The sequence below is a fragment of the Nannobrachium achirus genome (assembly GCF_963921795.1).
Source record: "Nannobrachium achirus genome assembly, chromosome: 21".
In the NCBI taxonomy this organism is placed as follows: domain Eukaryota; kingdom Metazoa; phylum Chordata; class Actinopteri; order Myctophiformes; family Myctophidae; genus Nannobrachium; species Nannobrachium achirus.
Window position 1 is genome coordinate 16,433,538 of NC_137828.1, and position 13,980 is coordinate 16,447,517.

Here is a 13,980-nt window from a genome sequence, read left to right on the forward strand (position 1 = left end):
GTTACGTCTGTTTTCTGTGAGTGTGTGTCAGGGGAGGATAATTGTTTTGAGTGACAGCTAGTGAGCTTTTGGATGTCTGTCTATCCACATTAAGCGTAATGAATAATGATAACACACTTCATTGCGCATGCAGCAGCGTGCAGACACAACCACGTTCACAGACATTTCATTACGTTTAGCTCAATATACTGTAGATACGTTGCCGTCCAGTCTGTTAATGCAAATTGCGATGATGTTTTAAAGGACAACTTTGTTTTTTTTACAACAAGGGTTCATATTTTAGATAGTCATTAGAGAAAAGAAAAGATGAGTGTTGAAATGTTTTCATTTACTTCTTCCTAACATTTTAGTGAATTTAATTATTTTGATTTGCATGCATGACCCGACCCAACCTGGGGGCATGCATGGAAGTGGCTAAATATGTAGTTTTAGACACAATAAGCCCATTCCTAAGATGCACTGCAATCTTTCATGGGCAAATGTGACTTATGGAGGCTGGTGTAAATAGTAACAAAGAAATTGCAGGCTTATTGTGTCTAAAAAGACATATTTAGCCACTTGTACGCATGCCCCCAACCACTGAAATCAAAATACTAAAATGTCTAAAACAATAGAAAGCAGTAAATGAAAACATTTTAACACTCATCTTTTCTTTTCTCTAATTACAATCTAAAATATGAACCCTTGCTGTAAAAAAACAAAGTTGTCCTTTAAGAAAGCAAAGGAAAAACAAAACAAAAAACTACATTAAATCTAATTTGTTATGTCTAGCATTTTTCTCAAGGTGAAAAAGCACAGGAAACTGTTTTGTTGAATAAACAACGAGAGAGACAAGCCCTGCTGAGTAATTACCTTTCTCTCTGATGTGCGTCCTTTCTTGTAACTGCATTACAGTATATCATGCATTTAATACCGATGTATAAAATGCACCAAACGGACAATTAACCCTAATTTCCAAAGTCTGGTGAGACTTGTCCGGAAGCATCTGGACGACATCCGAAGCCGAAACTAGCGAGTGTAACCTTGGTTGGGGGGGTTCGGTCAACAGCGACGTGCAGAGAATGTTAGAGAGGCAGGGGCCGAAATTCCTAAAAGTGCCTTTTGGTGAAAATATCGAAAATAGCAGACCTCCAAGCTCACAACGCGTAGAGGTGGGCTATTTTCGATGCTTGATCTCTACAAAGAGAGGAGGACGATCCTTTCAACATAAGATGCTATGGCAATTCTTGAATGCCGCCTTCAGGTATGGCACGGAAAGAGGGCGTTTGCATTTCTTTCACCATCGTGAAAACTGCATTCATGGTCCGGAGAGGGCACCTGTTTTACGGATAAAAGGGCAGGGGCTTAAGCCCCCTTTGATGTCTATGTGTGCGCGTGCCTGCCGCCGGTCAACCAAACCAGCCCTTACCTGCGCCGCTCCTCTCGCTGGGCCCTGCCGCCTCGGCCTCTCCTCCTCTCCCCCCGTCTCTGCACCTCCCCGCCCTCCTCTCTCCGTCCGGGCTGAGGAGCGGGTCGGCCAGGGACTCGAAGGCGCTGTTGTTCTCCTCGTCCTCCTCGTCCTGGGAGGAGGGGTGGGCGACATGGTGATAAATGACAGTATGACGGTATACAAATGAAACCAAATGGACCCGTACTATAGGGGTGTAACGATATAGTAACTGTATCGAAATATCGTTTTTAACTTAAAAAAATCGAAGTATATCGAAATGAAAACAGCTAAAAATCGAATCGTATCGTTTTATTTCTTATCGCATCGAATCGGCAGTGCAAAGAATCGATTGTATCGATACTACCTACTTGTCCATAGTTTTTAGCATTTTTAAGAAGAAAAAATTAAAAGGGGGGGTTAATTACTTCTCATTTCCATATAGCTACACTGGTCTATCAATAAATGTGCGTAACCAATCAAAATGGGCGGGGTTTGCCTGGAGCTGTGGTGTGATTTCCAATAACGCGCAGTTGGCACTGGGTGAAAATGGGTTACAAAATCGTGGGATAAAAATATTGTGTATCGTCATACAGCTTGGGAAAACATCGCAATATTGTATCGTACCATATATCGCCCGCCCCTACCTGGGAGGAGAAGACCGTGCTCTCGGAGAGGCGGGCGCTGTCCACCGACGAGAGGCGCGTGGTGTGGCTGCTGCAGACGCGGTCCCGCCCCGAGTCCTGGCCCCCTCCCGAGGTGCTGTAGCAGGAGGTGCTGTAGCAGGAGGTGCTGTAGCACGACGTGCTGTAGCAGGAGCGGTCGGCGGCGCACAGCTCGCACTCGCTGCCCTCCCCACCGCCGCCGCCGAGCGCTCTGGACGCGCTGCCGCTGCCGCCGGGCCTACGTCCGCACACTCCTCCGCTGCTGCCGCCGTCCCCTTCGTCGCTCCTCCTGCCGCCTCCTCCTCCTCCTCCTCCTACCCCCCTCCCCTCCCCCACCAGCGTGTCGCCCTCCAGGAGCTGGTTGAGCTCGGACAGCCGTTCGATGGAGAGGCTGCGGGGAAGCGTGCGCCGGCAGCAGGGGCCCGGGCACTCCGGCACCTGGAGAGGAGTGGAAACACCACCAGTGTGAGAAGATCCACCAAGGACGTGCTGGCCACTGGGAAAAGCGGGCCAACTCCCGAACAGCCAGTTCATTCCCGGCCGGTCCAGGTCCAGGCCATTAGGATTTGTTTTTTTTTAATGTCGGCCTGTGTACACAATACAGACATGCAGGCTGGTACCGGCCTTCGTTCCATTTTGGGGGCTGGGCGGCCAACAAAGTAAATCGTCACTGTCGGGCAGAAACCTTGTATCTCCAAGTTTCAAATTTGTAAATTTTTTCGCAAAGCAAAGCCCTGCTTCATCATACAAGGCCGTCGCACTTTTGTGTGATTGTAGAACTGCTGTTTTCACTAGTTTAAATCATTTTTTAAATGATACAAATACAAAACAAACGGTTTTGGACATACAAGGTTTCCACCCGACAACGACAACATATAACTCATGTAATTGGCCCACTGGCTTGTCACTTGTCATGATCTGAAATGGCAAATCTTTGAGTAGCAGCAGCGCTATAGAGAGAGATCTCTCTCTATAGCAGCGCAATAAGGGCCTCTACAACTCTTTTTCCCGGGCTGAATCAGGGGCCCAGCATGTCCCTGAGATCCACCAGCATTCACCAGCTGCAACCCCTCAAGCTACATGCAAATATCCTCTCAGAGATGGTATCTATAACCTTGGGTATGAGGGAGGCATTCTAAAGGGAATGAAGGAAGTAGATTTTTTGAAAAAGTTGTGAAAATGTGAGCAAATCTTTGAATATATGTATTTTTTAGATTGCTGACATAGAAACATAGGTTTTTCAAAAAATCTTAGAAGGATTCAAAAGACACTTATAGAGTCGGGTCAAAATTCTAATTTTCATGATTTTTCTAAAATAGCAGATCTACAAGCTTGCAGCGCGGCACCTTTGAGCTTGTATATCTGCTATGTTTCAATAGTTAAAGCATAAAATAATGATACACAATAATGTGTACCCGTTCTGAATGGGTTCAACAAAAAGAGAATGATATGTGCGTACCTGGGAAGGTGACTGCGTGGTGTCCTCGTCCTCGTCCTCCTCTTCCTCTCCGTCCTTGGTGGGTTTGAGCGTGGTGGGCGAGAGGGAGGTGAGGGTGGTGTCCTGGGCTATGGTGGTGGTGGAGGTGGGCGAGGCGGCCCCCTCCTCCTCCTCCATCTCCTGGTAGGGGATGGGACCATATGATCATGTCATGTCACGATTGTTGCGACTAAAGAAATCGCGATTTTCGCAGTGTTGATTTTGTCGACTAAAACTATGACGAAAAATGATTGTCGACTGTGTTTTCTTCACTGACGAAAACAAAATAAAAACAAAATAAAAACTAAGCTGTGTTGACTAAAACTAAGACTAAATATATTGACAATTTCGTCAACAAAATAAAAATCACACTTGTGTGAACTGAGCGGTGGTGTGTGTGTGTGTGTGTGTGTGTGTGTGTGTGTGTGCAACAGCGCCCCTCCCTTAACATGTGTGGTCAGAAAAGGTTACTGCAGGCTACGGACACGGAGACAGACAGACAGACAGACAGACAGACAGACAGACAGACCCACACACACGGCCACGTATAGGAGCGTTGTGACCACCGCTCAAAAAACTAGACTAACACGTTAGGGAGGACTAGTGGAGAAGAGAGCCATTTTATGTTTGGTTGCTCTCAGGTGTTGCATGCAGAAAATAGCAGATCTACAAGAGCTTGTAGATCGGCTATTTTCAACACGCAACCAAGTGTAAAATCAGCCATTACAATATGTCATCAAGGCCTGCCAAAATACATTTTAGTTGACTAAATCAACTGTAGATTTAGTTGCCTAAAATCTTATATTTAGTCGACTAAAATTAGACTAAAACTAATACTTTTCAGGTGACTAAATTGACTAAAACTAAAAGACATGTTATTCAAAAGACTATGACTAAAACAAAATAAAGATTTGCTGTCAAAAACATCACTGGATTTACGATATTATTGCGATAATCAAAAGATCCCCAACATCCATTATCCCGGGGCGGAACATTTGCCAAAATAATTGCCGGTCTACAAGCTTACAACGAGTCGCAGCGTGTCGCAACGTGTCGCGACGCAATGCGACGCATTGTGAGCTTGTAGATGGGTTCTTTTTTGGCAAAGACATTTGGTAGAGTGAAAAAAAGACTGTATCAAGTACCGGAACGAATATTATAAGTACATTTTACCAATAGAGGGTTTAAATGGTACCGGATATGCAGCTCGGCAAATAAAAGGTGAATTGATCCCAGTGAATGACGGAGGACGATACATTTAATCTCCACGATACGATTATCGTGAGTGTTTTCTTATTGTGATAAGCGATAATTGCGACCGTCAGTTACTATAGTTACTATCAAAACATCCACCAGCTGTCAGTCAGTCTGTCTGTCTGTCAGTCTGTCCGTCACGTCACACTTTTACCCTACTCATATCTCCGGCCACCGTTGCCCCTATGCATACCGCCTGATTTGGAATCGCACATGAGTTCTGGGTGGAGTCTTACTGGCATTGCTTATCGTCCCATCCCTACCTCCTGGTCTCCTCCTTCGGCCATGTTGTGGGCGGACGGCAGGCTGTGGAGCAGGTGGTGGATGCGGATGTAGTGGGAGCGCGGCGTCTCGGGCTCGCCGCACGCCGAGGCGATCACCGTCTCCAGCTCCGACACGGGCAGCGAGCAGGGGCGGGTCTTGCGCTGCAGACCGCCGGGGGCGTGGTGGTGGTGGGGGTGGTCCCGCATGGTGGGGGTGCGGAGGGGCGCGGGGTGGCAGGGGCAGCCGCTGGCCTCCTCGCCCGCTTCCCCCACAACCACCACCTCCATGGCGCCGCCCTCCACGTCAGTCTCACGGGATCCGTCGGCACGGGGCTGTCACGATTATACATTTGAGTTGACGGTTAATTGCCACACAAATAATTGCGATTAACAATTTCACACATATGGTGCCAACCCAGAGTTTCCCCGAGTTTGGGCCGTTTTTGAAGAAAAATGATTTTTTGGACCTCCAAAAATGTACTAGGCATGATCGCGAAATTGCATGTTTAACCCCCATAACAAACCCCATCTTTCAAACATGGCAGCCATGTTTGTTTACATAATGTAAAAACATAATGGCTGATATCTCATGAATGCCAGAACGGATTTCCAAGCGGATTTCTTTGTTTGAAAGCTGTGAACAGTGTGCACACACGTGGTGCATGATCTAGGCATGGGAGTGCATGATCCGTGCACATGGAATTACATGGAAGTCTATGGAGACCATGGCATCTTGGACCTTCAAAGAGATTTAATTGATTGCAACAAATGTGTCAATTGTGTTGTTGGAATTGAACATTTGGAACATATGAATACAATTTCGATTTCGGTTTTCATGCTTCGTAATCACAAATTGTACAGGGAATCATCACATGGGAAGATATGACAAATAATGCATACAAATACATTACTAAGACAAATTGATTGAATATTTTATTAGACAAAAATGTAAAACAGTAAGCTTGTAGATCATCTATTTCAGCTATTTTGGGAAAATGTTTGAACACGTATGATCCTTTTTCAACATGGAAAACGAAATCGCAATTAGGCGATTATGTAATTAGGGATGGGACAATATGAAAATGTCATACCACGATTATTGTGACCAAATAAATCACGATTTACGATATTATCCCGATAATCAACATATCCTCAACATCCATTATCCTGAGGCGGAACATTTGCCAAAAAATAGCAGATCTACAAGCTCTGAGCTTGTAGAGCTTGTAGATATTCTTTGGCAAAGAGATTTGGTAGAGAGTGAAAAAAGACTGTATCAAGTACGTATACCGTAATTGCTGGACTATAAGCCGCACCTGGATATAAGCCGCACCAGCTAAATTTAGAACAAAAAACAAATGTTTACATATATAAGCTGCACCTGACTATAAGCCGCAGGTGTCCTTCCTGCTTCCCGCTAGAGCGCCCTGGTGGCCGTTAGCTGTAAAAATCTATATATAAATACTTGTTAAAGACCATAGTAAAAATAACTAACTGGCCGTTAGCTGTAAAAATCTATATATAAATACTTGTTAAAGACCATAGTAAAAATAACTAACTGGCCGTTAGCTGTAAAACTCTCTATAAGCCGCACCGTTGTATAAGCCGCAGGGTTCAAAACACCGGAAAAAAGCCGCCACTTATAGTCCGGCAATTACGACAGAGGGTTTAAATAAATGGTACCGGATATGCAGCTTGGCAAATAAAAGGTGAATTGATCCCAGTGCATGACGGAGGACGAATTCACGATAAATTAAATCTCCACGATACCATTATCGTGACTGTTTTTTATCACGATAAAAGATACTATCGCTTATCGATCCCATCCCGACATGTAATAACTGTGAGTGTGACTGGTCTACCTCTGGAGGAGACGCGTCTTCGCACTTTGTTTCGAGTGACAGTGGTGTTTGGGAGTCGGGGTTCACCGCCCGGGCTTCCTCGGCGTGCACTGCCGCCGCTCTCTCCTCCTCCAGGACTCCTGGCACCTCCTCTGCCGGCGATCCAGGCTCTCCCTGCTCCTCCTCCAACCCGCTGTCAGCCCTGCCTCCTTCCTCTCCCACCTCCTCCTCACACGGGACTCCGGCCGTGGCCTCCTCTTCCCATGCAAGGTTAGAATAGTTTTGGATTTGTCATTATAGTTATTACTTTTAGTTTTTAGTTCATTTTGACTTAGGTTTTAATTCTTCTTTTTTTTAGAGCGGGTTAGCTAGTTTTTATTCGTTTTTAATTTGTGACAACGCTTAGTTTTAGTTTTAGTTGAGTTTGGATTCGTTTTAGTGTTTTTTTTTTCATACTTTGGATTATTTTTCAGGTGCAGGATTCAAAAAGGTGTAATAAAAAGTCAACAAAATACATCATATTTAGTGCCACCACCAGATGGTGCCAACTCCTGCTGAGTGGCCAGCCTAAGCCCCATAGATGAGCGTTGTATATGCGCAAGCCCTGCGAAGCCGTGACGTGCGCGATGACTTTCGTCCTTGGTAAGGACCAACGTTGTTTATGTAACGCCGAACACCGAAGTCGAACTAGTTTGGGATCGGCACTCCAGATTGCGTCGCTAGCCGACAAAAAAGCCGAACTAGTTCGGGATAGGCACTCAAAGGGTTAAAAACAGATTCAGTTACTGTTGGAAAATCAACGAGAAAAACTAAAACGACAGGCATTTCGTCTATAATCTCAGTTAGCTTTCGTGTGTTTTGGGAACACACAACACAGTTTCAGTTAGCTATCGTTTTTCTTTTTTATTCTAGTTTGTATTTAGTTCGGTTAACAAAAAGGTTTTTAAAATCTTCGTTATTGCAGTGGACCCCTATAGGCTGAGCTTCAGTGTAGCTTATTGGACAGTTCAAGGAAAAAGACTCTGGTGACCTGTAACATGCAATCATGTCAAACTGGTGGTGTGCTTGTCGTCTTTTGTTTATTTTATTTATTTTCATTTTACTGTTGCTGTTTAATGTAATGTCTGTATTCTTTGGTACTTGCTATTGTCAAAGCAGCTATGCTGCCAAAAAATGGGGGGGGGGGGGGGGGGTTCGACAGCTAACAGAAACTCAATAAACAAATATGAAAGAAATATATCGTCACTGTCGGGCAGAAACCCTGTATCTCCAAGTTTCAAATGTATACGTTTTATTTCGCAAAGCAAAGCCCCGCTTCATCGCACAAAGGTAGTGAAAACAGCAGATCTACAAGCATCTACAAGTGCTTGTAGATCGGCTGTTTTCACTAATTTAAATCATTTCTAAAATGATAAACGCAAAACGAACGGTTTTGGACACAACAAGGTTTTCACCCGACAACAACGATATATATCTTCGTTATTTCGTTAGTTTTCCGTTAACTCTAATAACCTGGTTCCCCTGCGTCCGTCCGGGGGTCGCTGGGATGCGTGGCTTCCCTGACCGCATTCTCCTCCTCCTCCTCTGCGGTTCTCCCTTCTTCTTCCACCGCCGCCCGTGGAGGAGAATGCTCCTCTTCTGCTTCCATCGAGGCCTCCTCTTCCACCTGCCCGGTGCCGAGGCCCTCCTCTTGGTTTGGGGGGACGTCACCACCGGACGACGGAGAGCCAGAGGCGGAGGGTTGGTGGTCGTCGGGGGGCGTCTGTGGCGTTTCAGGGTCTCCGTCCAGAGGGAGCTCAGGCATGTTGGGTCCCAGGCTCAGCGTGTCGTCGTTGTCGTCGTCCAGGGGGTCTTCGGGGTCCGGCAGCGCCCCCTGCTGGGCCTCCGGCACAGGACACGCCGGTTCCATGACCAGAGAGACCTCCTCATCATCTGAGAGGAGTACAATATTAAAGGTGATACACCATGCATTTAAAAAGTATTTATGTCATATTGTTTATGTCCCAAAAACGTTTTTCAAAAGGTTTGAGGCTAAATTACCACTCCTGAATAGAGAGCCTCTCATTTTTGAATGGCTCTCAGAGCATTTTCAGCTGCAGTCTTCTTCAAAAACGGCCGTTTATGACGTCACAAACGGCAGCAAATCTGGACAGCCTGTTTTGAGAACCCGTGGGATGCTTTTAAGCTCCACCTTCCCAAAACCAGAGAAAGACACAACGGTCTGAAATGGGACTTTGTGAGGAGTGAAGGTGCTATAGTGGGACCCCAAAAAAAGGTTTTAAAATAGGAAAAGTGAATTTTCATGGTGTATCACCTTTAACCCACATACATGGTTCACACAAGAACATCCCTCGTTTAAAACCCAACACACACAACACAATGCGTGGTGTAGAGCAGTTATTTTTCGTATTTTGAAGAAGCAAGTTCGTTGCTAGCAGCTCATACTGTATAATTTAATCACACCGAGCAGATTTGGTTAACGGGTCGCAAGCCTGGTTTTACAGGAACTATTTTGCGACACCCAGGTCATAATACGGTGACGAGCTATGAAGAGTTTTACCAAGCGTCGGACGCTTCACCCGTCATGTCGCCTGTTGATGAGGAAGTAAGTACGGGTAAGTAAGTAAGTAAGTAAGTAAGTAAGTAAGTACACCTTGGCGAGCAATGCAGCTCATAGCCTGCCCATCTCCCATTCCTGTAGCGGGAGGCAGTTTAATGAACGTACCATCGCCCTAACCCCACTCCAACCCTTGAATGCTGAGTGCCAAGCAGGGTGCTATTGAGTGCCATTTTTATAGTCTTTGGTGTGACCTGGCCTCATAGTCTTAGGGGTGGACACTCTAACCACAAGGCCACTGACCTGGTTAATGAAGACATAATGATTTACAATTGGAAGGCCATCAGTATGCTACTAGGACAACACTGAGTCAGCAGCTGTGGACATCACACTGCTCAGCACAGGCACTCGCTCATTTAACGCCTTGTTCAGAGGTGCCTTGCGGGGCTCAAGGCTGCTACTGACTCGACCTGCCTTGTTTTAACTGTTTTTTTTATTGGCGCACCAACCTATTACGAGTCGTGGGAGTGAATTCATCCATGATCTGTTTGCTATAAAGCTTATAAAGTGTTAACCCATTTAGTGCTCCAGACATGAACGGGTTAAATGTCCAGCGTGCCTCTCGCAGCCTCCATACGCTGCCATTCTCTTATTTTGAAGGCCAGAAGGCCATTGCGTAAACACTTCCGGTTTGACGTCATGACGTCATTCAACGGAAGCGATCGTCACCCCATGCTGTTGCTAAAATGGCCGATCGTTGCCTTTGTTATTACGTTATTGTAGCGAGAATCTAATGCCATCCTTGGCTTTAAAAGTGTTGTTTGGAGAAAATGGACATTAAAGATGAGATCCACCGTCGGCCTCCATGTTAAGGGATTACTATTTTGTGCACGTGGATCCGTGATGATGATGAATCGGCGAGTCCAATCGTGCCAGGACTTTCCAACGGACCGTAGGGTAAGGGTGCCGGCGTTACTCTATATACAGTATTTTACGCGAGTATACTCGGGATCGGCACTCTAAATACTCGAGTATTTTTCACGAGTATACTCGGGATCAGCGTTAAATGAGTTAATTATAAAAGGCTTAATCTATACTCAGAGTTATAACTAAACAAAATGTCTCAAACAAATGCAGCCAAGTTATCACGATTTTGACAAGATGCCTCATCTTCATGTCTAACAAAATGAAACCCCAACTAGAAGCAGTGCTCTTCCGAGCACCAGGCCGTGCGTACTGGTGGTGTTACTGTATAATAGGCCAATGTAAAAAGGGTGGCATATGTTCCTCACCTTAGATCTTTCATGGCAATCGGACGCTGCATGCATGATTTGAAGCATTGTGTTCCAAAAATGTGTTTTGCTAAAGTCTACCTAATGGTGGCGCTATAACAGGCCAATGTGAAAAAGGTAGCATTTGTTCCTTGACCTAGTGGGAATATGTGTGGCAAATTTCACGGTAATCGCAAGCTGCGTTGATGATTTGAGGCATTTTGTTCAAAAGCGGAGCAATCCTGCAAAATTTGGAAGCTAATATTAGCCAATCAGGATGGAATATGAAATATCAGACTGATCGGACTTGATCACATGACTATAGAGATACTGTGTACCGATTTGCGTGATTTTTGCATAAAATCTCAAGGAGTAATATCCAAAAATGTGTTTTACATATGTCGGCCCAAAGGTGGCGCTATAAAAGGCTGATGTGAAAAATGCAGGGCAAAGGTTTATCCTTAGCCTCTAGGGAGTGCGCTTACAAAGTTTGAAACTGATCGGTGGAGTTATAGGTAAAACCACAAATCGGCCTGTTATAGCGCCACCATGAGGCTGATTTAAAAAAAATTAAGTGGCATTTCTTCCTCGGCCTAGTGGGAACGTGTGTGCACGATTTCATGATAATTGCACTTTGCGTTTGTGATTTGAGGCATTTTGTTCAAAACGGCTCAATCCTACAAACTTTGGAAGCCAATCTTAGCCAATCAGGATGCAATATGCAAAATCGGACAGATTTGTGTCGATCACATGACTGTCGAGATACTGCCTACCGATTTGTAGGATTTTTGGACAAAATCTGTAAGAGTAGTGCACAGAAATGTGTTTTGCGAACATCGGCCACTAGGTGGCGCTAGAAAAGGCCCATTTGAAAAATTTAGGGCAGAGGTTCTAGATTGGCATCCAGGGAATGTGTGTGCTCACTTTGGCAGCAACCGGGCCAATGGCGACTGAGATTAGGTGCTCACAAACTGCGAGGACACACGGACGGACGCACGCACGGACGGACGCACGGACGGACACACGGACGGAGGGGAAAACATACTCTCCCTCAGCCTTCGGCTGGTGGAGACAACAACATCCCCAAATGCAGGGGTGTCGCAACAAATTCTGGGCCCTGGGTACAAAGTTTCACTGCGGGCCCCCCATGAATGTTCTTCATAGGGGGAGGGAATTTAGACTGGGAACGCATTATTACACATTATTTTGTGCTTTAACTATTGAAAAATAGCAGATATACAAGCTCACAGCTGGCGGCGCTGCGAGCTTGCAGATCTGCTATTTTTGAAAATGTGTTTGAACATTTTGAAAAACCTATGTTTCTATGTCAGTGGTGCTCAAACCTTTTCATGTGAAGGACCCCCACAATGATATGTATTTGGCCACGGACCATGATCTCAAAATATTTAGTTCCAGGGACCCCCCCCCCCCCCAGAAGCAAAATTTGATGTTCGTGTAAAAAATAAATATTCAAAGATTTGCACACATTTTCACGAAATAGCAGATCTACAAGCTCGCAGCCACACTGTGCGCTTGTAGATCTGCTATTTTTCAATAGCTAAAGTATAAAATAATGAAGGCCCCTCCACCTTGGGCCCTAGTAACTCAGTCCCACTCCCCCCTTGTGACGCCCCTGGGTGGATGGATGGATGGATGGATGGAAGGATGGATGGAGGTTCTACCTGGGTGAATGGAGGAGGCCAGCTCAAAGCGGAACTGCAGCTGACCGCTGACGTGGTCCGTGGGCAGCCGGCGACCCAGAGAGTAACTCACCAAGCGGTCTCTGTGACGGGGGAATAGGAGAAGGGATGAGGGCAGGGACAGACAGATCAGGGGATGGGGACAGACAGAGTAAGGCAGGGGTTCCCAAACGTTTTTGTCTCAGGGCACCCCATAAATATTTTCTTTAATCCGAGGCACCCCTACATTATAATTTTCACTCCCAGCACCTTATATTTATAGCATATCGTCGTTGTCGGGTGGAAACCTTGTATGTCCAGAACCGTTCGTTTTGTATTTATCATCTATAAAATGTACTAAACTAGTGAAAACAGAAGATCTACAGGCTGTTTTCACTAGTTTTGTGCGACGGTCTTGTATGATGAAGCATAGGCTTTACCAAAAGACGTACACATTTGAAACTTGGAGATACGAGGTTTCTGCCTGACAGTGACAATATTTTAGTGATTATGTTGCGAGGAAAACGTTGAGATAATAGCCATTTTGGTTAGAACTGACTGAAAATAACTTCAAGTTTTACATGATACTAAATATTTTGTCCAAGTGTCCAAGTAAATTCCAAATATTATCAAATCATCTCGCGGCACCCCTGGACTGCCGTCGCGGCACCCCAGGGTGCCCCGTCACCCACTTTGAAAACCCCATGGAGTAAGGGACCGGAGACAGTCCAGTTTGTTCATGCAGCAGAATACAGTACCCGTATATCTCTGCTGTTGGGCCGAAACCTCCTAAGTCCAAAATGTTCATTTTCGGGAAAATGAGCTCAAGTGGAGTTAGGAGGATTTGACCAAAGGGCTTTTTACTACTTTTCATTGGTTCAATATTATTTTAACCAACACACAGACATAAAGGGTGTTCAATAGCACACAATGAAAAAAAGAGAGGGCCAGTCGGGTGTAGTTGGCTGGTTTGGCAGAAAGTGTGGAGTTAGGAGGTTTTGTCCCAAGCACTTTTTACTACTTTCCAATGGTTCAACATTATTTGAACCAACACTCAGATGTAAAGGGTGTTCAATAGCCCTGATTTATGCCAAAAAAAATAATCAAAAACCTCAAAAATGGATTTAAGAGGTTTTGGCCAGACAGTGACGAATTATCATTGTTCCCGGGTGGAAACCTTTTATGTCCAAAACTGTATTTATCATTTTAAAAATGATTTACAATAGTGAAAATAGCTGATCTACAACTTGTAGATCTGCTATATTCACTAGTTTTGTGCGACAGTCTTGTATGATGAAGCAGGGCTTAATTTACTTTTTCTTTTTTTTTTACAATTTGAAACTTGGAGATACAAGGTTTCTGCACGACAGTGACGATATGGTGAAGTATAGAATAGTGCATTCGTTTATGAAAAAACGGAGATACACGGATGGAGATACACGGTTTTCTGTGAGGTTGGTTACACATTTAGCTGGATTTATTAACGCAGTTTGCCTCTAAAAAGCAACCATTAGCACAGTCACGGGCAGGCTATATTAAATTAAGCT

At 45.0% G+C, this 13,980-nt stretch overlaps 1 protein-coding gene across 1 annotated transcript in view; it reads right to left on the reverse strand.

Moving 5' to 3' along the window:
• hecw1a (HECT, C2 and WW domain containing E3 ubiquitin protein ligase 1a) overlaps nt 1–13,980 on the reverse strand; it is a gene marked incomplete at both ends in the record, with an annotated part of 258,365 nt that overhangs the window by 121,088 nt on the left and 123,297 nt on the right. Inside the window, 7 exons of the mRNA XM_080751651.1 lie at nt 1,409–1,559; nt 2,074–2,529; nt 3,551–3,652; nt 5,086–5,418; nt 6,948–7,183; nt 8,439–8,858; nt 12,437–12,537. Of these exons, the coding sequence (XP_080607777.1) occupies nt 1,409–1,559; nt 2,074–2,529; nt 3,551–3,652; nt 5,086–5,418; nt 6,948–7,183; nt 8,439–8,858; nt 12,437–12,537 (1,799 nt within the window). The remainder of the gene's footprint in view (nt 1–1,408; nt 1,560–2,073; nt 2,530–3,550; nt 3,653–5,085; nt 5,419–6,947; nt 7,184–8,438; nt 8,859–12,436; nt 12,538–13,980) is intronic.